Here is a 24,316-nt window from a genome sequence, read left to right on the forward strand (position 1 = left end):
TGGGCTACATTTTGTGTGGCGACCAGTAAGGCAGACAGCCTTGCCAGGTCCCTCCCATCAGTCTTTATGAGACTCCTCCACTGGACAGTGTATTTGGGTGTGGGCCTGCCCAGATTCTGGGAGTGTGGGCAGCGGCTCCTCTGAAGCAGCGATGGCGGAGGGTAAGTCGTGGTCTCCTCCTGGCACCCCTCCCTTTGCCTTGCTTTCACTTGTGGTGCAGATACTTCCTGTTGAAGACAGTGGACCAGCACATGAAGCTGGCCTTCTCCAAGGTCTTACGACAGACAAAGAAGAACCCCTCTAATCCCAAGGATAAAAGCACGAGTATTCGGTACCTGAAGGCACTTGGGATACACCAGACTGGCCAGAAAGGTAGGGAAGGAGGCAGGGGTTGCAGAAACAGGTGCTACTAGTTCTACCCAGCCCTCATGCTTGGGGGGCTAGTGACAAGTGTGAGGATGGGGATTTGCGGATAGGAATGCTCCTTTCCCTTCTCCCTAGTCACTGATTTCAAACTCTTCTAGAAGCAGAGATGCCCCAGAAATGATAGCTGCCTTTTCCTTTCATATTCACCCTCATGCCTCATACCCTTTTCTTTCCTAGTTGGGATGGCTGAAAGCCTGAGGTTCCTAAGTAAAGGCAGTCTGATGCCGTGTCTGTGGTGGGGGGTATGTTTTATAGTTACAGATGACATGTATGCAGAGCAGACGGAAAATCCAGAGAACCCACTGAGATGCCCAATCAAGCTCTACGATTTCTACCTCTTTAAATGGTGAGGAGGCTGTGTGACTAGGGGTGTGGGTGTGGGTATCTGTGCGCCTGTGTGTGTGTGCATGTGTGTATCTGCATGTGGGTGTGTGCGTGCACGCGTGCTCACAGAAGCATTCTCAGTTCCCAGGCTAAGTAAAAGCAGATTTCCAAAAGGCTAAATATAGAAGCACACTTACTGGTTTTCCCAGAGCATGTGCCCAGGGCTGCTCCCTGATGGTGCACTTTGATGGAGAGGGGGTGAAGGTCAAGGGAGGAAGGTATAGAGAGGCCGCCTCTGTCACATATTGAGCGTATAGCCCTGTGTTTTCCTGGTCTTGACCTTTGGTCACTACACCGTAAGTCTAGGGGAGATCCTCTCCTTGGCTTTTGCTCTCTCTTGCTTCTGCAGTTGGGCATATCATCCTCACAACACTGCCAGCAGATCTTTCAACATGGTAGGTCTTACTTTGTTACTTAGATGAAAACCTTCAGTGGTTTCCTTTTATTCTACAAAGAAAGACAGTAATCCTGATTACTGCCCTAATTACCAACAGGGCCTTTCAAGCACGCTCCCTTGCTAACCTCTTGTCCTCATAGCTCTTGGCTCTCTAGTAACACTGCTTTTCTCTACTGAATGGTATCTTACTCTCCCTTCCTCAAGACCTATGCTGCCACCCCCACGTGTTTGGTCATTTAGCTCCTATTCATCCTAACCATTCTTCCTAAAAGAACTTTATCAGAGAAGGATTTCGAGATTCCCTGCCTGTTCCCTCTGGCTGTTTCTTCTGTAGCCCTTTCCAGTGCTTTTGTTATTTTGTCTTTATGTAACTGTTGTGACTGCTCTCTGTCTCCCCTCTTACCTGTAAGGTTCATTATATAGGGACTCTTGGGTCTTATTCACTTCTTTTAGTTTGGGCACCTAGTGCAGGCCTGGCACACAGTAGCCCTTTGATAAACTTTGAATCAGTGGATGAATAACTGTTAGAGGATGGCATATGCTAAGTACTTAGAGAAGTACAGCACAACATTGAGGGTGGGCGTGAGTGCAGGTAGAGGCCGCAGCATCACAGCAAGCGGAGAGGTCAGGCAAATGAAGTTGAGAAATTACCAATGGGTGGGGTAGAAGAAACAGCATAAGCAAAGACTCGGAGATAGATAGGTGGTGGAACTGGTTCAGCGTGGGATACGGCTGGACTCGAGTAGCTGAGCCAGGGGAGGCCTAATCAGAGGACTCAGCGTGCGAAGTGGAGAGCAGAAAGTAGGGACATCTTAGAGGTAGTGTGCCCTGGCTGCATGGAGCTTAGGAGTTACTGTGGAGCCACCATTCTTTCCAGAACTTCCCATCTTTTGTAGGTAGCATCTGTCCAGGAGGTTCAAGGTGGGAAGGTTGAGATTATGACGCTTTTACCCAGCTTTTTACCCATATATTCTCCAGCCCCCAGAGTGTGAAAGGCCGGAATGACACCTTTTACCTGACGCCCGAGCCGGTGGTGGCCCCCAACAGCCCGATCTGGTACTCAGTCCAGCCTATCAGCAGAGAGCAGATGGGGCAGATGCTGACTCGGATCCTGGTGATACGAGAAATTCAGGAGGCCATTGCGGTGGCCAGCGCCAGCACCATGCACTGAGAGACCCCTCAGCCATGGTGCATGGGAGACCATCCAGGAAAAAAACGGACAGACTCACACTAAAGAAGAGGCCTCCATTTTTTTTCTTTTCTTTTTTTATTGGTGTAGTTATGAAGCCTTTCAGACTGCTTCTGTTTCAAATGTAAAAGGAAACTTTGCCCCCTTGTGCATCTTCATAAACCTGCTGTGGGGACTCTTCAGCCCATAGGGGCTCAGGGTTTCCTGAGAGCCAGATGTCCTGGAAAGTTGCTGGCTGACTTTTTGTGTGTGGGGGGCCTGAGGAAAGGGCTTGGACTGTTAGGAGAAATGTGGCCCCTTCCCTTCCTCCAGAAAGATGGAATTAATGATGGATGGACCCTCCAGGGAATCTCCCCAGCTGGCTTCCACTCTGACTGGCAGACTTCGCTGACCACGGGGGAGCCGCGGTCTTTTCTTTCTTCATGCTCAGACACAAACCTAGCATCTTAATGGAAGGAAAATGAGGGGAACTTCAATTATGATTTATTAAAGACAATTTCTATTACACCCTCCTTTATGACAAGTGACATTTTAGATGTTAAAGTAAAAACTTTACCATGCCTTTTTTTTCCCCCCACCCCGGCCTAACACTGAGGCCTTAAACCTGAGGCTTCTGTGCCTGATGGAATTCTTGTAACATACACTTGTGTATCATATAAAGATACCACTCTGTTTCTCTTATGTATTCTTAATCTAGTTGTTTATTAAGAATGACAAGCACGTCTTTTCAACATGCTAGTGAACAACGCCTCTTTATTTGGGAGGAGTCTGGCGGGACAGTGGAAGCCAAGCCTTGCCTGTTAATTGCTCAGGGCAATGTCCTCCGGGAGGGGGGTTGCGACGGGAAACAGTCAAACTCCCCGGCGACTCGGTTAGGGCGTACTGTGCGCATGCGCTCCCCCCGCCAGCCCCGCCCTAGAGCCAATAGGCTCCGCCTTTGCGTGCTGCGTCCTGACGTAAGCGACGCGCATGGCGCAGTGACGATATCGGTGAGTTTATATTCGCGCGGCCCAGAAGGCAGAGGCCTCTGCGGCGCCGTCCTCGGAGACACGCGGCTTTTCCACGCCTAGCCATGGCCGACTACCTGATTAGCGGGGGCACGTCTTACGTGCCGGACGACGGGCTCACGGCACAACAGCTGTTCAACTGCGGAGACGGCCTCACCTACAAGTGCGGGCCTCGCCGGCTCACCTGGGCCAGGAGAGGGGCGGCGCGCTTGGGAGGCCGGGTGGGGGCCTCCATTGAGCCCGCTTAGGTTTGGCGAGGGGGGAGGGCTCCAGAAATTCCCCACCGGTATCTAAGGTTTGGTTTGACAGGTCTGAAGCGGGCGGGATGGAGACGGCATCTTGATAGCGCCTGGGATTTCCAGCCTAGGAACTCCGTTCTCTGGGCACATGGAGTTGTCAGTTTGCCAGGGGTGCTGATGACAGCTGGTGGCAGAAAGGGTCCCCTGTCTCCGTCTCTCCCTTGTTCTCTACCTCTGCCTTGCTTGTGATATTCGGTTTAGGTCATTGCCCTTTCTGCTCAAATGCCTTCAGAGATGATCTGTGAGGATGGCATCGCAGGCTGCCGTAAGCCTAACCCTTATTCCCAATTCCCCTCCCATAGTGACTTTCTCATTCTCCCCGGGTACATCGACTTCACTGCAGACCAAGTGGTGAGTATGGACAGGAGCAGGCTCCCGAGTGTCAGGGTTGGATAAGGTGCTGCTGTCCCCTCTCGGCTACCTCAGTAGACTGTGTTTGGGGGTGGATGCCTATGGAAGGGTTTTACTGACATGCAGGTCATACAGCGCACCTGTTTTGTGGGGAACATGGTACTGCCTTGAGGTATATGAAGTGCTGTTGCACGTTAGTCGGTTTTATTTCTTTAGGACCTGACCTCTGCTCTGACTAAAAAGATCACTCTGAAGACCCCACTGGTTTCCTCACCCATGGACACAGTCACAGAGGCTGGGATGGCCATAGCAATGGCGGTGAGCACTATGGTGTGAGGGCAGGAGCAGGGGCCACATTTGTTTTTCCCAGAGACATACAATAATGACACAGTTTTTTGGTCACTTTTTCCCTGTTTTCTTTCTGTGTATCCTGCAGCTTACGGGTGGTATTGGCTTCATTCATCACAACTGTACACCAGAATTCCAGGCCAATGAAGTTCGGAAAGTGAAGGTCAGAAGGGCGAGGATCATGATCATGAGTTCCTGGGAATTTCACGGTGGTGGAGTGGGGGGTAGGGATGGGTGATTTATTCTCCTCACTTTTTTCTCATTGTGGGGGTTCATTTCCTGAGGAGGAGCCTGAGACTTTGTGTCTTACAGCTGCAGAAGAGGAGCACGTGGACAGTGCCTACAGTCCACTCATGTTTCCTAGCTCTGGGCTTGAAGTGTTATGTGATTGTGATTTGATCCTGTGGCACTGCCAAAGGGGGAGTTGGCACACATCCCAGGCTTCAGACCAAGAGCTTGATGAAAATGGTTCAGAAGTACCTTTTTTCACCACCCCTTCCAGAAATATGAGCAGGGATTCATCACAGACCCTGTGGTCCTCAGTCCCAGGGATCGCGTGAGGGATGTCTTTGAAGCCAAGGCCCGGCATGGCTTCTGTGGTATCCCCATCACTGACACAGGCCGGATGGGAAGCCACCTGGTGGGCATCATCTCCTCAAGGGACATTGACTTTCTCAAGGAGGAGGAGCATGACCGGCTTTTGGGAGAGGTGGGTAACAACACATCCAAACCCGGACGGCCCAGGCTAAAGATTAGAAGGCTTCTACTCTCTTGCCCAAGTGGCATCTCTGAGGGCACTGGTGTTCAGGAAGGATGAATGTCCAAGTTTCTGACCCTTTAATAGGACTCCTGCATCCCTTCCCCACCAAAGGCTTTGAATCTGCCAAAATGTTTGCAGGCATACCCCAGTTTTTTGCCACTCCCAGAGGGGCCCAGTGCTCAAGGACCAACTTAAGCCTCCTCTTGTCATTGCTTTGGTATGGCTCTTTTTCTGTAATATGCTCCATGTACCTGGTGTTGTTTCTACTAAATTCTCTCTCTTGCCAATAGATAGACTGTTGTGTTTACTTGACGAGGGTAGGCTGGATGCAGGTGTCTATGGTGGTGTTTGGAACCTCACCCTTGAGTTAGGGCAAGGTCTGTTGGGAGGCCTGATCCCTTATTTCCCTTCTCACAATTCTCCTCTCTCATAGATTATGACAAAGAGGGAAGACTTGGTGGTAGCCCCTGCAGGCATCACATTGAAGGAGGCAAATGAAATTCTGCAACGTAGCAAGAAGGGTGAGTCCTCGAGGTAGGAAGGGTTTAGGAACCAAAGACCAATGTCCTGATTTTTGTCTTGCCTACCCTCAGGAAAGTTACCCATTGTAAATGAAAATGATGAGCTGGTGGCCATCATTGCCCGGACAGACCTGAAGAAAAACCGAGATTACCCACTGGCCTCCAAAGATGCCAAGAAGCAGCTGCTGTGTGGAGCAGCCATTGGCACTCATGAGGATGACAAGTATCGGCTAGACTTGCTGTCCCAGGCCGGTGTGGACGTAGTGGTTTTGGTGAGCTGCGGCACAGGCAAAGTGGGGTGGTAGGAGCAGCTGCCGTACCACAGTCTCACTGGGGCTACATTTCTGTCCCAGGACTCTTCCCAAGGAAACTCCATCTTCCAGATCAACATGATCAAGTACATCAAAGAGAAATATCCCAGTCTCCAAGTCATCGGAGGCAATGGTGAGACAAGAGGGGGCACTGAAGAATGTGGGGCGAGAGTTGGGGAGCTAGGTCCCATGTAGACCTTCACATGAACCTTTCCCTGTTCCTCCCTACAGTGGTCACAGCTGCTCAGGCCAAGAACCTCATTGATGCTGGTGTAGATGCCCTGCGGGTGGGAATGGGCAGCGGCTCCATCTGCATCACTCAGGAAGGTAAGAAAATGCTTTGGCAAGGGCCTCAAAGACCAGGCTTTAGCAGGGCCCTTAGCCCCACATGCCTCAGAGCCAAGTACTCTTTCGGGAGCTACACGGAGTCCTCCAGTAGGGGCAGCCCCAGGGCCACACAGGCCCCTGGGATGGGTAACAGCAAGACAAGCTCTCGTCCTCTACCTGCCACTTCCCCCGCCTGGCCTCCCTGCTCCTGCTCCGTGCCCTCTCTAAACTCTGGTCTGTTTGTTTTATTTAGTGGCTCCCAAGATCCCTCCAGACATAAAGTCCCACAGCCCCAAATGCCCTTCTACTGTCACGGGCTGCTATAGTAAGTCCGGCCCGGCCCACTGGCCCGGCCCAGCTGCCCACTGCCCGGCTGCTTGGTTGACTGTAGCTGTAGCTCCCGGGGTTTGTGGTGCTGACGGGTGGGCAAGGCAAACTGAATGACAGACCATGGTTTTGGGAGCTGCTCAAGAACACAGCTGCCTCCTCTTTTGGGGTGTTTGTAGGGCAGGCCCTTCTCCAGGTAGGCCCTGCTCTGCCCACATCTCCTGCAGTAGGCACAGCTTCAGGACCAACTCTGGGCTTCCGTTTCTACACGACCACTGCCCTGATCTTGCCTGAGCAGCCCACTATGCAGGGAGCAAGGGGTGGGTCTCTCGGTACTAACTGCACGGTGACCCCTACCCCATCTGATACCAGTTGGGTGGCGCTTTCCCGGCTGCTGACTGCATGTGCCTGAGGCTGCCCTGGGCCATGCACACATGCACGCGCACACGCCAAGGGTGAGTGGAGGCCATCACAGCTATTTGTACTATTTAAGACAGATGGGGCAGCAGCCATCCCAGACAAGACTCTTCTCAACCAGGCTGCTGCAGGTGGAGCTGAGAGCTCCTGGATGCTGATTTGTGGTACCAGAGCCTCTTGCCTGTCCCCACTAACTCCAGCCCTCCATTTGTTCCTCCGTGTCTCAACAGTGCTGGCTTGCGGGCGGCCCCAAGCAACAGCTGTTTACAAGGTGTCAGAATACGCGCGGCGTTTTGGTGTTCCTGTGATCGCTGACGGAGGAATCCAAAATGTGGGCCATATTGCCAAAGCTTTGGCCCTTGGAGCCTCCACAGGTGAGACCCAACACTCAGAAAGCCTGGTGGGACTCCTTTCCTGATGCCATTCAGGGTCTTCCCCAGCACTCCTTCTGTCCATAGTCATGATGGGCTCCCTCCTGGCTGCTACCACTGAGGCCCCTGGTGAGTACTTCTTCTCTGATGGAATCCGGCTAAAGAAATACCGTGGAATGGGTTCTCTCGATGCCATGGACAAGCATCTCAGCAGCCAGAACCGATATTTCAGGTGGGACAGGCAGGTCAGTTACCCCATGCTAATCTTGCACCAGCATCATCATCCATGTTTTGACTTTGCCCGTGTTTTCCTGCCTCTCCCTGCAGTGAAGCAGACAAAATCAAGGTGGCCCAGGGGGTGTCTGGGGCTGTTCAGGATAAAGGATCCATCCACAAATTTGTTCCCTACCTGATTGCTGGCATCCAGCACTCCTGCCAGGATATTGGTGCTAAGAGTCTGACCCAAGTCCGGTAAGCTTAGGGAGCTGGGACCGTGGGTAGAGGGGCTGGCCCAGGGCCAGCTGTCCACATCTGACATCTGCCCCTCTTCAGAGCCATGATGTATTCTGGGGAGCTCAAGTTTGAGAAGAGAACATCCTCAGCCCAGGTGGAAGGTGGTGTCCACAGCCTCCATTCGTAAGTGGCAACCCTCTCTACTCCTCTGTCCTTGGGATAGAGGTCTCTCCCCTGCCTCCATTCTCTTGCTCTCATTTCACAGCTGGTTCTTCTGCCAACAGGTATGAGAAGCGTCTTTTCTGAAAAGGGATTATACAGCACACCCCGTCGATTTTTCAATAAAAGTTTGAAAAAAAGAGATGCCTGATCTTTGAGGTCAACAAGCAGGTCGGGCTCTGCAGCTGCTGCTGTCACAGACACAGAAACACAATACTGTCCTTCCACAGAAAGCCTCTGGCCTTGAGATAAGGATGCTCTAAGGAGCTGGAAGTGGGGGTTGCTAACTAGATTCAAAAAGCTCCTCCTATGAGGTCGCAAAGAGTTGGACATGACTGAGCGATTTCACTTTCACTTTTCACTTTCATGCACTGGAGAAGGAAATGGCAACCCACTCCAGTGTTCTTGCCTGGAGAATCCCAGGGACGGGGGAGCCTGGTGGGCTGCCATCTATGGGGTCGCACAGAGTCGGACACGACTAAAGTGACTCAGCAGCAGCAGGGTAGCTCAAAAGGCAGTTCAGACCAGCTCTAGCCCCCAAGAGTTTGGTCTCACACTGAGAATCTGACTGTGGGTATTTACAAAGGGTCATGGAAAAGTGCATGGGGTTTTGGACTGGCATCCACAGGACCTCCTGCTAGCCCAAAGTTCAGCCACATGGGACCAGGTTTAGACCCACATACTCTGAACCTTCCCTGATGGCTTAGTTGGTAAAGAGTCTGCCTGCAATGTGGAAGACTCAGTTTCTATCCCTGGGTGGGGAAGATCCCCTGGAGAAGGAAATGACAACCCGCTCCAGTATTCTTGCCTGGAGAATTCCATGGACAGAGGAGCCTGATGGGCTGCAGTCCATGGGGTCACAAAGAGTTGGACACAACCAAGTGACTACTTTAACTTTTCACGTATTCTCTAATGTAAGTCTCTAAGGGACATCATGGAGGAAGCACAGAGGTCCCCTCAAATCTGTATGTGAGCAAGTAGACAGACCTACAGTTTAGAACAGGTGCCTATATTGCCCCCTGGCCTCTCAGAGGCCAAGCCATGACCCCCTGGTTCATTCACAACCCCCTCCAAGAACCCATTGAGACAACAGCTCCTGGCCAGCAACACAGCTAGTAGAAAATCAGACAAGGGGCTTAAAGTAGTAATTTGCTGGTAAGCAAAACAAATCTTACAGTGCGAAACGGGAGGGGCTAGTGAAAGCTCAGGGCACCAATGCATTCTGCAGAAGGTGATAAGGCCCTCCTGGACAAGTCAGGTTAAGTTCCGGTGGTTCATTCTGCAGCTTGGGCCTGAGATGTGAGTGCAGTCCCTCCAGGTGGGGGAATGAGAGCAGCTCCTGTCACTCGGCCTTCATGACAGAGGAAGTTGAAAGTGGCACAGGCATTGGGCTGCAATGAGAAAGCTAGCGTCAGCCGGCCCAGGGCGCTGCAATGAGAGAGCTAGCGTCAGCCGGCCCAGGGCTTGGCCTGGGCTCCCCTCCAAGTCCCCCAGTCCCGGACGTACTGTGTCCTGCACCTCCACCGCGATGCCCCTCTGCCTCATGGCTCGCAGCACGTGGGGCTGCAGCCGCTCAGTCCGGTCTCCGGTGCCCACCACAACAATTTCTAGGAAAGGATAGGCTCGGCTAGTCTACAAGCAGCTCGGTCGAGAGGGTGCCTTTCTGGGCTCAGCACTTCAGCCCTCCCTTCCATCAATACCTATCCTGGGCTCCAGCATCCAAAAGAGAGAGAAGCTTTCCTCGGTGATGTCCTGGTAGGAACCTACCTGTGTGGGGAGAGGGCAAGATAAATATAAGCCCACGTAGGTTTTCCCAGAAACCCTCTACCTGCTCCAGAGTGGGATGAAAGAAAAGCCAGGTTTGCTAGGGACAGGCAGGCCCGTGACTCCGGCTCTCGGTTTCCTCACTGTAGGGAGGCGCTCACGTTCCACTGCACCACCGACTGTGGGAGGAGCGCGCAGGGTCCAAACACGCGATTCCCGTTGACCACGAAGCCGCGGCTGCTGTAGCTGTCGATGTACATGGCGAGCGGGGACTCGCGCTGCAGTAGTGAGATGCGCGTCCGTTGATACAGCTCGTCATCCGCCGGCGTGAGCCGATGTCCCCGCCGCGGGGCCCTGCAGAGAGGTACTGTCAGGGGGCCGGGAATGGCCGGCCGTGGGGCGGATGGTCAGGGACACCGCGTCCGGGCTCACCATGGCAGCTCCGCGGGCGGACAGCGAAGCGCAGGTCGCGCGCGGTACAGGTTCCGAAGCACAAACGCTGCGGCCATGGCGGACCGGCGCGCAGGGAGGCTGGCGCAGGGTCAACGGGGTCGCGGCGTCCCCCAGCCCAGCGCGGCTGCAGCGCCCCCAGCGTCGCGGAGGACACCGCGCGGCTCGGCCGGCCCAGCGCGGGAGAAGGGAGGGAGCGGGCCAGGGGCCTCGGTCCCAGCAGGCCGCGTCCCCCAGCGCGGCTCCGGTGTCAGCACCTGCCATCCTCCCCGCCCCGGGCGCCCGCAGGCCGCCCTGGGAGAGCCGGACACCTGGAGGCGCGGCCGGCCGCAGGGCACTGCCTGGCCCCCAGCTCTCAGCCATTACGCTGGGCTCCCAGGGCCGGGGGAGGGCGGCCGAGCACCTGTTGGAGTCGCGCACACCTGGCCTGGGCGTGGCGCCCGCCCACAACCCCCAGCCTCTAATCCCAGCTTTAGTGCTTCGGGTTCCGAGGGCGGGGCGGCAGCTCAGGTTTCAGTCGCTCGCCCCCCCGAGTCCCGCCCCTCCCTAACCGTCACCCGCGCGACCGTTGGCGTCGCGGCCGCGAGTCGCACGGGGCGTGGCTGCGCCTGGATTGGCCTCTCCGGAGCCCGAGGGGGCGTGGCTGGGGGTTTCGCCTTAAAATGGCTCCAACGCTGCAGCCGGAGCAAGCGGAAGGGGACGCGTTGGTGGGGAACTTCAAGCTGCTCGTCGCGACTACCGGGCTAGACCGGACCGGACGGTGAAGTAGACAGCGGCTGGAGCCTCGCCCTGTTGTCGCGCACTTCGCTCGCGCTCCGAGAATCCCGTGACCTGCGTCTTGAGCCAGATCAGAAGGCCTACTGGCGTGAGAATCGCTGGCACCCGCGCAGGTTCCAGCATCTCCGCGCGCCCACCGTGTGTTGGCCTCAGGGGCACGTTGCTGCATCTCCTACCCGCTGGGCCGGGCACGCGGGAGGCTCGGCACAACCGAGGACGGTCGCAGTGGGTTTCCGGGATTCCTGGCGCTGCAGTGCGGGCCCGCTGGGCGTCTAGCGCTCCGGGTACTGGCAGCGTCACCGGACAAAGGGCCCTGGGTGCGGGGGAGTCCCCGAGGAGGGTTTACTTCCTCTCCGACCCCACGGGCGCGCTTCCCTCTTGGCCTGATCCCGACGCCCTACCCACCGCCGTCACTACAGTGGCCCTGACGGCATGGGACCAACATGGCTAACTGTACCCTGCGGATCTAATCCGAATCGAGACCTGGTCCGAGGGAAGGCTCCCCACCACACCTGTTTGGGGGCCTAGGTGAGCGGCTTTTTCCCATTCGTCTTGGTTTCACCGTCTACTCCTGGGTCCGCCTCCTGGGATAGGAATGGTGGGTTTTGATTTCCCTAGGGAGAAGGATAATCCTCTCAAACCGCCCTCCCGCCCTCCCTGCCCCGCCATGGCTGGACAGCGGGCAACGGAATCCCAAAAGCAGCTGTTGTCTCCAGAGCATTCCAGCTGCGCTTGGATTTCGTTCCCTGCTCTCCTGCCTGAGCAGCGTCCTGACTGAGGTGGGGTGGGCTAGCCCCTGACCCCCAGACATACTTTATTGGGTCGCTCTGGTTTCCGTCTCTTTCTCAGGTGTGCCCTCAGGCTGGACGTGACAGGAGTAGACGTCAGAGAACCGAGGCGGTGGCCACCTTTGGAGCCCGAGATAGCACTGGCAAGGGAGGGAGGACCCAGGGCCTCCGGATAGGGCTGCAATGGCGGTGAGTCCCACAGGGCCGCCTCAGCCCGCAGCTTGCTAAAGATAGCCTTTCACTTCCTGGGGTAAAACCACCCTCAACGGTCTTAATGCACTTAGAGTAGCTGAAGTCCCCAGCTTGGCCTCCAGACCCCCAGTCCTGTTAGCAGCCATCCCCTGGTCTTGCTCGTGAGGCATGGAAAGCGCTTTGGAATGACACGATCACTCCCGTTGAGTGGGCACCCAAGAAGCCATCGGGAATGTCGTGTCCGCCCAGTGCTCTTTCGGAGCTTCCCAGTGGGGCCTTGCAGCCCTAGCCCAGAAGGGGTTCTTGCCAAGCTTTTCCTGCACCTAGGTTCCTCTGTATTCTGAGCTCTGTTTACTCACTGCTCCGGGGCAGAGATCAGGGGGTGCTCAGTGCTCTGCTGCACAGTGCGCTAGTGCCTCACGTTCCATCCCTATTAAGAAAAGAGAGAGCAAGGGTTAAGTGAAGACACTGAGCAGCCCTGACAGGAAGGAGGCGAGAGTTGGTAGAGGAATTGGACGCTCAGAGAACTGTCCTTCAGCTGGGTCTTTTCAGGTCACATTGTTTATCTGACCCACAATGGCTGGCAGTCTAAACCAGGAAATGGGAGGGTCCTTGTTACAGTACAGTAGGTTAAAGGAGAAGCATTAAAGGCTTCTGGAAACTATTATGATGGTTCTAATTATTCAGGATCCAAGAGAAGAAAACCGGCAATTCTATCAGAGTGGACACATGAGGAGCAAAAGACAACCCCTATCTCAAAGGAGGGAATGCTTGCAAATAACCTGAAACTAAAGACCACAGATTCCCTTTAAAAATGTCTTCTTTCAGTAGGTCATGAGCGTGGCTTTTACGCTGCCTGCCCCCTTTCAGAATCCACTTGTAGCTTGAGGCGTTTTGACCATGTGTGCTTAGACACTTGTCGTGCCCGACTCTTTGTGACCCTATGGACTGTGGCCCGCCAGCTCCGCTGTCCATGGGGACTCTACGCAAGAAAACGAGTGGGTTGCTATTAACTTCTCCATTGATCATGTGTACATGGAGGAAATGAAACGTTATACAAATACCTAAATGTCAGAGAGACAACCCTGCCTCGGCACCACCGGATTGTGTAGATTCTTTCCCTTGTTGCTACTGCGGGCAACAGCGAGAGAGCCCTAAGTCCGGAGTAGACCCCGAGATTTCTTACCCTAGTCCTGACCAGTCAGGTGGACCACGCGGCGGGTAGGGCTGGGGCCAGGGAGCGAAAGCAACTGTCCACTGTCCACTCAGGAGTCCCTGCCAGTTCCCCCGCTCCAACCAATTGGCCTTCCCGGAAATCCCGCCTCGACGTTTTGCTTCCGGTCCCGCCTGCCCCTTCCGGTAGCCATGCGCCTCGGGGTAGAGGAGACCCTGGGAGCCCTGAACTCGGCCTTGGGGCCTGGCGGCCCAGTGTGGTTCAAGGAGACGCACGCCCGCCACCTGCGTGCCCGAGACTTCTTGGCACCGCGCCGCGCACTGCAGGCGCGCTTTGGGGACGACCAGGTAGGCGCGTGCATGGCGAGGACGTGGGCCGGAGACAGGTGGGAGCGCAGCGGCCCGCTCACCTTCCTGGCTTCCCGCAGGTGCCTGAGGACGTGGTTCACGCCATCGTTGGCCTACAGGGTCCGGGCGTGGCCCCGGTGCTGTGCTGCGCGCCTACCCCCGCGGGGCTGGCGCTTCAGCTGCAGCGGTCCGCTGTCTTCGAGCGTGTGCTCTGTTCCGTGGCCGCCTATGCCGCGCCCGCCGCCCCCACCGGCCCTACCCCGCGCGTCGTCCTGCACTGCCCGGCGCTGCGCGGCAGCCCCAGCACCCTCCGCCTGAGCCAGCTCCGTGCCGTGCTCGTGGCGGACCACCTGGCGCGAATTCTGCAAGCTCACAGGTGAGTGAGGGCGCGGGCCCAGAACGAAGGTGCGCGATGGCTTCGGGCGGGGGCAGTCCGCGCCGCTGCGAGTGGGATCGGAGCGAGCTGAGCCAGGTACTCAGGCTGAGAGGCCGTTTCGCTTCGCAGGGTGAGTGTGCGCCGAGTCCCCGCTGTGCGGGACCCGCACATGCCGACCTTTCTGCGGCAGCTGCGGGTGGACTGGCCCGAGGTCTCAGAGAAAGCCTCGACCGAAGCCCTAAGGAATCGCGCGATTGCAGAGCTCTCCCCTGCCCGTGAGGCTGGAGCCCTGCCCCCTGGCACCCTGGGTCGAGTGTGCCTGAAGGAACTGATGGAGGAGCGGGGACGCACAGCTGGCTATGACCCCAGTGTGGACAGCTGTCTGGGTAGGCCCGGGATCCGAGGGGCCGGAAAGTCGGGACGCCGCCACCCCCGCACTCCCCGGCCGGCCTCAGCCGTGTGTTCTCTCCCCAGTGACGGAGGATCTGCTCTCTCTGCTGGCCGAGCTGCAGGAGGCTGTGCAGGCTGGTGCCGAGAGCAGCTCCCTAGGCCTGGTTAGTGACTGCCGCCTCACCCTGGTATGCTTCTGGCAAACCAGGTGTAGTGTGTCCCCCACAGTGACTGTCCTGCCCTACAGGCTGCGGCCCCAGATGCGGGCGCAGATAGCTACGTGGTCCTACACGTAGTGAGCTGTGAGGAGGAGTTCCAGCAGCAAAAGTTGGACCTGCTTTGGTGGAAGCTGGATCATCAGGCTCCTCTCACACAGGTAGGTTAGTGATGGTAACCTCCGCACAGCAACCTCAGAGGACTCCTTGAAACCCACTTGTTAGCTGATGGGTCCAGAAGGTGACACCTGACCTTGACGGGGACCTTAGGCACATGCAGCAGGTGCTAGGAGAGGGCTCTGGACTTGAGACAGAGGGCTTAAGGTCAGAAGCTGGGGGAGTCCAGGAGCACATTTAGGTTCTTGGAGAGTATCATCAGCAGCTGACCCCTGCTGTCTTCCTGACAGAAGCACCTGGTCTGTGGCCCAGTGAAAGTGACTGGTGCGCCCAGCACCCTGACTGCCCCCGAATACTACGAGTGAGTGAGGCTGGAAGGCAGGCCACCGAGCCAGGCCAGTGGAGGTGGGGGGACCCTGTCCACCAGTCCTTCTCTCATTCTCTTCTCAATGCAGGCTCCGGCACGTCCAGGTGTGCAAGGTGTCATCACTGAAGCATGGCAAGGACCTGGAACAAGGTACACCTGGGAGACCCTGCTTGTGCTTCCGGTAGGGGGGGTCATTTGCACACATGCCCCTTGTTGTCTGCCTGCCGAGACTGACTGATCCGTACTCTCAGACCCAGCCTGGATGGAAATCTTCAGGGTTCTGTCTGTGGCGACCATTAAATTTGAGATGCTCAGCACAGCCCCCCCGAGTCAGGTGAGCCTGGGCATCTTGCTGGACCAGGGCTGGGGGTTGGAGTTGGGGGACAGGGTGTGCAGTGGCGCTCCTCCCTGCGCAGCTGTGCCTTTATTCCTCAGCTTCTCCTGGCCCTGGCTGACAGCAGCATTTCCACCAAGGGCAGCAAAAGTGGCACCTTTGTCATGTATAACTGTGCACGTCTCGCCACCCTCTTTGAGGGCTACACGTGCAGCGTGGAACAAGGTCTGTATCCCACCTTCCCGCCTGTGAGCAGTCTAGACTTCTCCCTGCTGCGTGATGAGGTGAGCGCCCCTCCTGGGTAGCTGGCATGTGCAGGAAGCTCAGGCCTTTCCTTCCCAGCGCCCTTCTCCCCCACAGGGTGAGTGGTTGCTGCTCTTCAACAGCATCCTCCCCTTCCCAGACCTGCTGAGGCAGACAGCAGCCCTGACCCTGCCCTGCCCCGCCCCAGGGCTTCACATCGCCGCGCGCACAGAGACGGTGAGGACGGAGGAGCAGGACACGCTGCACACACTGTTCTTTATTCTGATCTGGGGACAAAAGGGGGGGGGGCGGGCGCCAGGGACTCAGTTTGGTCTCTGTCTCTAGGTATGCAAGTTCCTGGTCCAGCTCAGCATGGACTTCAGCTCATACTATAACCGGGTACACATCCTAGGGGTAAGTGCACAGCAAAGGGCAGATGGGGGCGGGTGGTGCAGGGAAAGCAAAGGATGAGACCAGCAGCCTCCGCCTCTCCTCCAGGAGCCTCGGCCACACCTGTTTGGTCAGATGTTTGCCCGTCTGCAGCTTCTGCGGGCCGTGCGAGAAGTGCTCCACGCTGGGCTGGCCATGCTGGGTCTCCCTCCGCTGAGTCACATTTAAGGCCAAGGAGGCCTTAGAATCCAGGAATGTCCACAAAGTCTTAGCAACTGAAAGGGTGGGGTGGGGGAAGGATCTGGATTTTTTTTTTTTTTTAAACTATCTGGAGCCAAAATAAATTGTTTGTGTGACAAGGTTTTGTCCCCTGGCAGGGAGTGGGGCGTATTCTTGGTCTGTCCAGGTGGCATCCTACTCACCTTCAGCTCCTGCTCTGAAGTCAGGAACCCGCGGCTGCCTCTTCCTCCCCTCTGGGCACACCAGGCATGGGCACAGACAGTCACTTTGTCTGTGAGCAGGCCCCATGCCCAGTGTGCCGGCCACCGCGGGATGTCTTAGTCGTACCAGTTGTAGACCTCAAGGCCCTGGCCCCCCAGAGCACAACGGTGGCCAAACTCTGGGCTCACGGGCCAGCAGTCCATGTCGGCCACATCTGCTACGTGGTACACTGTGCTATTCATAAAGGTGGGTTCACCGTGCCCCAAACGCCAGAAGGTCAGCCGTTGGTCGATGGAGGCCGAGACCATGAGGCTGGGGCTTAAGATCTTGAGGCCTGTCACGTGGGCAGCGTGGGCACAGGGGACGGAGTACTCCTCCAGCACTTGCAGCTGGGGCAGCAGCTCGGCAGCCCCCACAGCCTCCTCCAGCTCCGGCATCTCCACGGCAAGCACAAAGACGTGGAGGGAGCCGTCCTCGCTGCCACTGGCCACAAGGTGGCCCTCACGGGTGGGCAGAGTGTGCAAGCTATTGACGCCACAGCTGTGAGCCTGCACAGTCAGGCAGGGGCTGCCCAGCTCTGGAGAAAGAGGAGAGGACAGTTGTCAGGACCCAGCCTGACACACGGCTGAGTGCGTGTGGGGCAGGGGGGCAGCCACAGTTGCAGTGTAGCTACTCACGGCAGGGCAGCCCAGGGTCCGCTGCAGCCTCCAGGGCAGGGGAGCCTTGGTCCAGCATGGTGGTGAGGTCCCAGAAGGCCAAGCTGCCATCGGTAGCTGCGCTGCACAGGAACAGCCTCCTGGAGACCAGAGAGCAGCTGGGTGAGGGGGATGGAAAGCAACAGGAGTGCCCCCAGCCTACGTGGGACCGCCACGCAGTCCTCACCGGCGCTGATTGGGTGCCTCGTGTGTGAAGGCGTGCACCTTGAGGACACAGCGCTTGTGGTGGAAGGTTTCAGCCAGCAGCTGCAGTCGCCGCCCAGAGTCCTGCAAGAGGAAGAGCCTGGGGGCGGGGGGTAGTCCAGTTCAGAAGCCACTCTGCACATCTCTACACCCTTTCCTTTGCCTCCCGGCTCCTTGGGTCCTATACACTAAGATGCCCCAGCCCCTGCGCCACCGACCAGTATTGGTTTGTGGCCTGTTAGGAACCAGACCAGGAAACAGGAGGTGAACAGCAGGCAAAACCAGAACTATCTCCTCCCCATCCATTGCCCCCACCCACTGTGGAAAAATGAACTGGCCCCTGGTGCCAAAAAGGTTGGGGACCAGTCCTTTACACTCACCTCACTGCCCCATCACTACAGGCAGCAGCCACAAGCGGGCCAAGGCCAGGCCGGTCCAGCTCACACACAGCTAGGGACATGTACCTGCAGGGACAGACATCACTCAGAGCCTGGCCTTGCGTGCCCAGCCCTCGCTGCTGTCGGGCAGTGCGCCTCACCTGGTCTCAGGGTCCACCTTGACCATCCGGTGCCGGTGGCGCTGCCGGTCCCAGTATTCATCTAGCCGGTGTGATGAAAGGTGCATGACGTGGCAGGCAAGACGGCTTGGGGGGCTGGGGTCTGGGGTGACCATGATTGTGAAGCAGTGCATCTCAGCCCTGCCCCCCGCGGACACCACATGGGCGGTCAGGCCTGGCTGAGGATCCTGAGGGCCACCCGGGATGCCAACACCCCACACAGCCACCGCACGCACCGAAGAGATGTGGTTACAAACCGCTGTAAGCGCATGGGCTGAGCCCGTGGCCGTGGGGAGCGCCAGGACACAGACGGTGGTGTCCTCGCTGCACGTGATCACGATGTCGATCAGGCCAGGGCCCTCACTGCCGGGCTCGACAGGCTCGCCAGGCTCCGGGTGGTCAGGCTGCAGGAAGCTGGGCACCCCAGACTCAGGCCCCAGGCTGATGCTGCCCACACGCTTTACACAAGTGATCTCCCGGCCGTGCAGGCTCTCCCGGAGAATCACATGTGGCCGCGTGCAGCCACCCAGAGCCCGGTAGAGCATCACATCGCCATCCTTGAGGTAGGCGAAGGCCATCGCTGCCTCAGTGTCAGAGAAGGCCCAGGAGCGGTGCCCTCCACCGCAACTGATGACGTGCAGCTTCTCATGCGACCGGGGGCTCCACACCACGAACTCATTGGCGTGGAAACCCAGGATGACCATGCTCCCGTCAGCCACCATACGGACCCCAGCCACCCAGTTCATCCCCCGACAGGGCTTCTGCCTTAGCACTGGCTGGAGCTGCCCGCCTCGCACAAAGAGCTGGTAGTAGGAACCGTCACGCCCTGTGGTGTACACGTAGCCACCGTGGCAGGTGACCGAGGTCACACCCTGTTTCCCGTGCAGAGAAGGGAGGGTGGACACAGGGCCCCACTCAGCCAAGGAGGGCTCCCCCTCACCACTGCCTGCTCCGGGCGCTGAGGTAATCGCCCCAACCTTGCTCACCACCCCAAGATCCTTGAGCAGCTCTGGTCGGGAGGGGTACAGCAACACGGAGCCCCGGCGGTCCCCACACACCAGGAAGTCACCTGGGGGGAGGAAGGCACTGCACGTGTGCCACCTCTGCTTGCTTGGAGGCAGGAGGTAGCGGCAACGTTCCTTGACGAAGATGGCCTTGCCAGAAGGCGCTGCAGAGACTTCCAGGCAAGCCACCACGCCACCTGGGCCCGAGGCCAGCAACAGAAGCTCCTCATAGCCTCTCAAGGCCCAGCTCAGGCTGTACACCTTCCCTGGGAACAGGGTCAGGTCCACAGCTGCAGTCGGAGTGTTGATGGGGACAACCTTGACGCGCCCTTCCCCGTTGGCCAGGGCACACAGTCCGAAGCCCTCGGGACCAGGGGCTGCCTCCAGGAGGCAGTAGGACTGAAAGTGCACGTCCTCCAGCAGCTGCTCCCAGCACTTGACCTCGAGGTCATACAGGTACAGGGCCCCTGTGTCGGTCACGGCCAGTACTCGCCACGAGCCAGCCAGCGTCACGGCCTTGAGGACACCTGGCCTGCTGTGAGACTTGAAGGAGAGCGCGAAGACCCCCGAACCCGGGTGCCCACGCCCTACCAGGTGCCACAGCCGGATGCCTGAGTCATCACCCCCAGTGATCACCCAGGCCTGCCTCTCATGGGCCGCTAGGGCTCGGATCCCACGGCCCTGGTGGCCCCGAAAGGCCTGGAGGATTTCGCCTTCATGGCTCCACACCAAGCAGACGCAGTCTTCTCCTGCACTGATAAGGTAATTCTCGAGGAGCTTGACCTGCCAGACACGGGCGCTGTGCCCAAAGCAGTGCCCAATATTCTGGACCCGGCCCCCAGGAACCCGCAGGTCACCCACCTTCCAGATGCGAACGCTTCGATCCTCGGAAGCTGTGGCCAATAAGCCCTTGCTTTCTAGGTAAGACATGCTGAAGATGACTCCCACGTGCCCACTGACCCGTCGGTCGGGGGCTACGGGCTTATCGTCTTTTAGAGCAGCTGCTGGGTACCAGACCAGGAGCTGGTTGGAAACAGCGCCAGCCACTACGGTCAGCTCCTTCCAGGTGTCTCCGATCAGACAGGCCGAGGAGAGGGTGCACCTGTCTGTGCAGGGCACATCCTGCAGGCTGCACCCTACCACGGGGTCATACAGCACCACCGAGTTGTGGCCCAGGGCCAAGGCAATGTTCCCCTCGAGCCAACGGGCATCCCAGATCCAATCAGACATGTTCCACAGGCCAGAGCGCCACAGCTCCCGGAAGCGGCCCTGTCCCCAGCTAATTTTCACAACTCGGAGGCCCTTGCTGCCAAACGCCGCCACCATGACCTCTGAGTCAAGGTCTCTGTTGGGTTCTGGTCGCACTCGGAACCCATGGATAAGATAGTGGCCAAGCAGGTTCTGCACTCGCTTCATCATCCGCAGATGTCCACCGAAATCCAAGGTGTATACCAGGACATCTGGCCCCTCACCTGGACAGAGGCGGAGAGCCACATCAGAACCCCTCCTCTAATTCTCATGGGCCAAGAAGAGACAGGGAGCAAGGGAACTGCGCAGCAGTCAGGTCACTCAATCCTGCAGGCTTGGGCTTGCTCTCAGAGCTTGATCTCAGGTTCAGTTGTATTCTCAGCGCTCTCTGAGCCCCTTGTCAGTTACCATGACACTCAGCTCAACCATGAATTCGTCAAACTCCCATCTCCTCCTCATCCCACCGAACTTCTCATGCTTCAGACCAGAATCCTCAGTTTTAGTCCTCAAATCCTTGGCCTCACTGACCTTCTTCACACTAACTCCTCCCCCAGGGAACTGGCACACTGATAAGTCAAGCATTCTACCTTCGGGCCACAGCAGAACCCTTCCTGATTTCCAGGAGCTTCTCTCTACCTCAGAAGATGTGAGCACATTCAGTAACAGTGGGGCGAGGCAGCCCGCAGTTTGGAAGCAGACACCCCTGTGAGCCTCAGCTGCCGCCTGGCTGCCCTGCAGGCATGTTCATCTACTAGCTCGTCCTCACGTTTGCCCCATGCTCCTCACCCCAATGATCTAATACTACCGTACTCTGCCCAACCCCAGCCCCAAACTGGGAAGCCCACCTCTTATCTCCAAGTTCTAGAGATTTCACTTTCGAAAGAGCTTGCAAATCCAATCAACCACAGTGACTTTGGTCCAGGACATCACCTCTTAACTAGAGATGACAGTAGCAATCCCTCATGCTATTCCCAGCCTGCAATCTCAATCTTTTGACATTCAATAAACACTTATTTGAGAGATTCCTGGCATTCCAGTGGTTAGGACTTGGAACTTTCACTGCTGGGGCCTGGGTTTCATCCCTCATTGGGGAACTAAGATCTTGCAAGCAGTGTCGTCCAGCCAAAAAAAAAAAAGTGGTTTTTTTTTTTTAATTTAACACTGATTATAAACCAGACAATGAACAATATGCTGGAGTAGTGAATAAAACCCTGCTTCTGTGGATTAGACAGATGTTAAACACTATCACACAACAGATAGCAAAAGAAAAAAAAAACCACACGAAAAGAAGCTCAACATCACTGTCAGAGAAAAATGCAATTCAAAACTACAACGAGGTATCACTACACCAGTCAGAATAGTCACCATCAAAAAGTTTTACAAACGGAATTCCCTGGCGATCCAGCAATTATGACTCTGTGCTCTCCATGCCGAGGGCCTGAGTTCAATCCCTGGTCTGGGCTGGGCACTAAGAGCCCACATGCCATAGGGTGCAATCAGAAAGCTTTTTAAGATACAAATGAGCTTGCTTACAAAACAGAAACAGACTGACAAGTTTCAGAAACCAACTTATGGATACTGAGGGGGAAACATGGTAGTTACTGAAGGGGAAATGTGGTAGGCAAGGGATAAATCAGGAGTTTGGCATTAACATATACACACTACTATATAAAAAACAGGTAACCAACAGGACCTACTGTATATAGCACAGTCTGTTCCTAAGACCTGACACAGCCAAATAAATATTTAAGCTCTAGAACAGTATCATACAGGAACACTACATAGTTATCGTTTTGATATGTTCCAGGAAAGAACTACATAGGTTGCTTTCAGAATGTAAAACGAGGGAGGGACTTCCCCAGTGTTTCAGTGGCTAAGACTGCGCTCCCCATGCAGGGGGGTTCGATCCCTGGTCAGGGAACTAGATCCCACAAGCTGCAATGAAGACCAAACACTCTGTGCGCTGCAGCCAAATTTAAAAAAAAGAATACAAAATGGGAAAGTCTACTCTACTGGTTCTCAACAGAGGGACACTTTCCCTCCAGAAGACATGTGGCAATGTCTGAGGACATTTTAGGTTGTTACAACTGGGAGCTGTGTGTGCTACTGGCATCTAGTGGAGGCTAAGGGTGTAGGTACATCCTACAATGTAGACAGCCCTTCACACAAAGCGTGATATCATCCAACAAATCAAAAGTGCTGAGACCGGCAAACCCTGGTCTAATCTAACCAGACTGGGTGACTGTCAGGGGGAGCCGACTTGAGAACGTAACATTTAGGTGAGGCAATCAAGGATCAGCAGTTGTTAGTCAAAGGAAGAGCAGGCAGGAGGGAGAGGGCTTGAACCTTTCTTGCCAGAGGAAACATCAATTTTGAGGCCCCTGAGATGAGTGCGAGCTTTGGGGAACATGGCTAGAACAGGAAACAAAAGGTTCAAGGATGAGCTCGAGAGAATGCTACTGAGGAGGTTGGGGAGGCATAGCTGCATGGCCTCAAATGATGGCAGTAACGGTAGAAAAAGACACACACATGCTGCATGTATTAAGCGCAGCATCAACCAGGCTGGCTTGGGGGGTGAGAGAGGCAGATTCTCGGGCTTGGGCACCTGCGTGGCTGATGTTCCCACGTCTGAGCTCGAACACCAGCAAGAGTATTCCAATTTGTAGGCCCTTGTGCACTTGAGCCTGGCACTCAGATGAGAACAGGGCTGGGAATTCAGGCTATAGGTTCACAGGGGTCGGATTTGAGAAGTGTCAATAGCAAAGTCACTTTGGAAATAATGAAGTAGGTGAATTCACTTTAAAAGCTTACTAAACTAAATTTCACAAGCCATTTGACTTGTGAAACTTTTCAGTGGGGCTTCACCAATGGGGCTTTGTGGCCCTAGGGATAAGTCAGATCGACGGCTGAAATGGACTGGTCTCTGCTCATTTGTCCAGCCTCTTCACCTAGACAAGCCCTTCCGCTCTGCCTGCTAAATCCCCCCAAGAATTGCCTCTTTTCCATAAAGTGGCAAATTCTGTCTTAAATCCTGTCTTCCCCGAGTTTACTCTTCTGGTTCTTCAGTTTTCTGCCTACCTATTTCCTCCTCCAGGAGCCTTAGGAGTTTAGCTCATGGTAGGGAACTTGGGCTCCCAGAGCCTTCACAGCAAATCAGAACTGGGTCACCCCCCGCCCTCATCTCCCGCCCCCATATACCCACCCCTCTTAGGGCTGGGAGCAGCTCACTCAAGGCTTGCCAGCCAGTGCCCTGCCTTGCGACCCTTATTAAACTCAGCAGCTCTAACACAGGTCACTAGTAGTAGCTTCCAATCGGACTCCACCGCTCCATGGGGCTCTGTCCCCTCGGGTCCCTGTCCTCTGCTACCCGAGCCAACCCTCCTCAGAAGAGGCACTGACACGGGATTTCCTGGACCCCAACCATCTCGGGAAGGGCCTCAGCCTCCGCCTCCCCGAGCACTGGCCTACTCAGAAAGGTCTCATCCTCGGGTTTCCCGCGACTCCATGCTGCTGAGGCTCTTCATCCCCATCTAGGGAAGAGCATCACCCGCCCCTCTCTAGCACTCGAGAGGCCACACCCCCTTCTGAGCTTGGCCCACCCCCGAAAGGCCACGCCCCAGACCCTGGACCCGCCCAGGGGGGGCTTCATCACGGAGCTCCCCCCGCATCCCGGCTGGAACGATGAAGCCCCCGCCCGACTCGTCCACAAGTGTCTCTTATTCCCTTCCCCCGCCCCCACGCCGACCGCGTCTCCCTGCACCTTTCTGCCGCCCCCAGCCGCCCTCTCCGCATCCCCTGCAGTTTCTGAAAGGCCTCGGGAACCACCGCAGCTCTGTTTCCTGGGCTCCTCAGGCTGCGCTTCAGCCCCGCCATGCCGTGGGTTCCCGCCCGCCGCCCGTCCTCCTCCTACTCGGGGCATCCCTTTGTTCTTGAGGCCCCTCCCCAGGCGAGCGTTCGGTTTCTTCTCCGCTAGCGCGCGCCTCGATCTACAACTCACCCGCCAACAGCCGCTCCCCCACGCACTCCAGACCCGTTACCGGGAGGAGTATGAGCTCTGAGGTTGCCCGCGGCCAAACGTAGTCCTCGTGAGCGTCCATGGCGGTCCCCCGAGCCGCTGCAGCTGCCACGGCCAAGAAA

The 24,316-nt window shown here is 56.5% G+C and overlaps 5 protein-coding genes and 1 long non-coding RNA gene across 16 annotated transcripts in view; 3 read left to right on the forward strand and 3 right to left on the reverse strand.

The window, feature by feature from the left end:
* QRICH1 (glutamine rich 1) overlaps positions 1–3,090 on the forward strand; it is a 42,250-nt gene extending 39,160 nt beyond the window's left edge. For both annotated transcript variants that reach the window (XM_068981942.1, XM_068981941.1), the window contains 3 exons: positions 221–372; positions 682–772; positions 2,186–3,090. In XM_068981942.1, the coding sequence (XP_068838043.1) occupies positions 221–372; positions 682–772; positions 2,186–2,378 (436 nt within the window). In that variant the 3' untranslated portion in view covers positions 2,379–3,090. The remainder of the gene's footprint in view (positions 1–220; positions 373–681; positions 773–2,185) is intronic.
* A 334-nt stretch (positions 3,091–3,424) lies between these two features.
* IMPDH2 (inosine monophosphate dehydrogenase 2) lies at positions 3,425–8,234 on the forward strand. Of its 6 annotated transcripts, XM_068983226.1 has the most exons (15): positions 3,425–3,566; positions 4,005–4,053; positions 4,270–4,371; positions 4,490–4,564; positions 4,904–5,110; positions 5,595–5,682; positions 5,755–5,954; positions 6,036–6,126; positions 6,225–6,320; positions 6,574–6,645; positions 7,295–7,438; positions 7,523–7,667; positions 7,763–7,906; positions 7,988–8,071; positions 8,173–8,234. In XM_068983226.1, exons 1-15 carry the CDS (start codon positions 3,469–3,471, stop codon positions 8,192–8,194), a joined length of 1,617 nt encoding a protein of 538 aa, XP_068839327.1. In that variant the 5' UTR covers positions 3,425–3,468; the 3' UTR covers positions 8,195–8,234. The 6 variants fall into 6 exon arrangements, with proteins under 6 accessions (XP_068839327.1, XP_068839329.1, XP_068839331.1 ...); XM_068983228.1 differs by lacking the exon at positions 6,574–6,645; XM_068983230.1 differs by lacking the exon at positions 6,574–6,645 and having other exon boundaries at positions 4,490–4,549.
* Positions 8,235–9,169: 935 nt separating this feature from the next.
* On the reverse strand, positions 9,170–10,407 carry NDUFAF3 (NADH:ubiquinone oxidoreductase complex assembly factor 3). 2 transcript variants are annotated; one of them, XM_068982859.1, is made up of 5 exons: positions 10,304–10,407; positions 10,033–10,225; positions 9,808–9,874; positions 9,614–9,714; positions 9,170–9,498 (listed from the first exon to the last, which is right to left on the reverse strand). In XM_068982859.1, exons 1-5 carry the CDS (start codon positions 10,378–10,380, stop codon positions 9,382–9,384), a joined length of 555 nt encoding a protein of 184 aa, XP_068838960.1. In that variant the 5' UTR covers positions 10,381–10,407; the 3' UTR covers positions 9,170–9,381. The 2 variants fall into 2 exon arrangements, with proteins under 2 accessions (XP_068838960.1, XP_068838961.1); XM_068982860.1 differs by having other exon boundaries at positions 9,170–9,535.
* Positions 10,408–10,722: 315 nt separating this feature from the next.
* LOC138086951 (uncharacterized) lies at positions 10,723–12,343 on the reverse strand. Of its 2 annotated transcripts, XR_011145465.1 has the most exons (4): positions 11,912–12,343; positions 11,611–11,682; positions 11,275–11,411; positions 10,723–11,158 (listed from the first exon to the last, which is right to left on the reverse strand). It is a non-coding gene; the product is annotated as an uncharacterized lncRNA (long non-coding RNA). The 2 variants fall into 2 exon arrangements; XR_011145464.1 differs by having other exon boundaries at positions 10,723–11,411.
* On the forward strand, positions 11,002–16,582 carry DALRD3 (DALR anticodon binding domain containing 3). Of its 3 annotated transcripts, none has more exons than XM_068981652.1 (14): positions 11,002–11,626; positions 11,948–12,075; positions 12,766–13,599; positions 13,680–13,975; positions 14,105–14,361; positions 14,450–14,529; positions 14,613–14,741; positions 14,988–15,058; positions 15,153–15,214; positions 15,316–15,398; positions 15,500–15,682; positions 15,741–15,878; positions 15,987–16,055; positions 16,140–16,582. In XM_068981652.1, exons 3-14 carry the CDS (start codon positions 13,444–13,446, stop codon positions 16,257–16,259), a joined length of 1,644 nt encoding a protein of 547 aa, XP_068837753.1. In that variant the 5' UTR covers positions 11,002–11,626; positions 11,948–12,075; positions 12,766–13,443; the 3' UTR covers positions 16,260–16,582. The 3 variants fall into 3 exon arrangements, with proteins under 3 accessions (XP_068837753.1, XP_068837754.1, XP_068837755.1); XM_068981653.1 differs by having other exon boundaries at positions 15,759–15,878; XM_068981654.1 differs by having other exon boundaries at positions 15,539–15,682.
* On the reverse strand, positions 15,915–24,297 carry WDR6 (WD repeat domain 6). The gene is made up of 7 exons (XM_068981651.1): positions 24,177–24,297; positions 17,910–20,403; positions 17,752–17,835; positions 17,355–17,471; positions 17,150–17,268; positions 16,454–17,049; positions 15,915–16,306 (listed from the first exon to the last, which is right to left on the reverse strand). The coding sequence occupies exons 1-6, from the start codon at positions 24,274–24,276 to the stop codon at positions 16,589–16,591; spliced, it is 3,375 nt and encodes a 1,124-aa protein (XP_068837752.1). The 5' UTR covers positions 24,277–24,297; the 3' UTR covers positions 15,915–16,306; positions 16,454–16,588.
* Positions 24,298–24,316: the final 19 nt, after the last annotated feature.

Source organism: Capricornis sumatraensis, chromosome 10 (assembly GCF_032405125.1).
Source record: "Capricornis sumatraensis isolate serow.1 chromosome 10, serow.2, whole genome shotgun sequence".
NCBI lineage: Eukaryota > Metazoa > Chordata > Mammalia > Artiodactyla > Bovidae > Capricornis > Capricornis sumatraensis.

Coding starts and splice junctions, on each gene's coding strand:
- IMPDH2 (XM_068983226.1), top strand. CDS start 3,469: ATGGCCGACTACCTGATTAGCGGGGGCACGTCTTACGTGCCGGACGAC. Junction 6,321..6,573: donor CATCTGCATCACTCAGGAAG/GTAAGAAAATGC, acceptor TGTTTTATTTAG/TGGCTCCCAAGATCCCTCCA. Junction 8,072..8,172: donor GGTGTCCACAGCCTCCATTC/GTAAGTGGCAAC, acceptor TTCTGCCAACAG/GTATGAGAAGCGTCTTTTCT.
- NDUFAF3 (XM_068982859.1), bottom strand. CDS start 10,380: ATGGCCGCAGCGTTTGTGCTTCGGAACCTGTACCGCGCGCGACCTGCG. Junction 10,226..10,303: donor CCGCCCGCGGAGCTGCCATG/GTGAGCCCGGAC, acceptor ACCTCTCTGCAG/GGCCCCGCGGCGGGGACATC. Junction 9,715..9,807: donor GATGCTGGAGCCCAGGATAG/GTATTGATGGAA, acceptor ATCCTTTCCTAG/AAATTGTTGTGGTGGGCACC.
- DALRD3 (XM_068981652.1), top strand. CDS start 13,444: ATGCGCCTCGGGGTAGAGGAGACCCTGGGAGCCCTGAACTCGGCCTTG. Junction 13,976..14,104: donor CGAATTCTGCAAGCTCACAG/GTGAGTGAGGGC, acceptor TTCGCTTCGCAG/GGTGAGTGTGCGCCGAGTCC. Junction 15,683..15,740: donor TCTCCCTGCTGCGTGATGAG/GTGAGCGCCCCT, acceptor TTTCCTTCCCAG/CGCCCTTCTCCCCCACAGGG.
- WDR6 (XM_068981651.1), bottom strand. CDS start 24,276: ATGGACGCTCACGAGGACTACGTTTGGCCGCGGGCAACCTCAGAGCTC. Junction 17,269..17,354: donor GAGGCACCCAATCAGCGCCG/GTGAGGACTGCG, acceptor TCTGGTCTCCAG/GAGGCTGTTCCTGTGCAGCG. Junction 17,050..17,149: donor GGACCCTGGGCTGCCCTGCC/GTGAGTAGCTAC, acceptor CTCTTTCTCCAG/AGCTGGGCAGCCCCTGCCTG.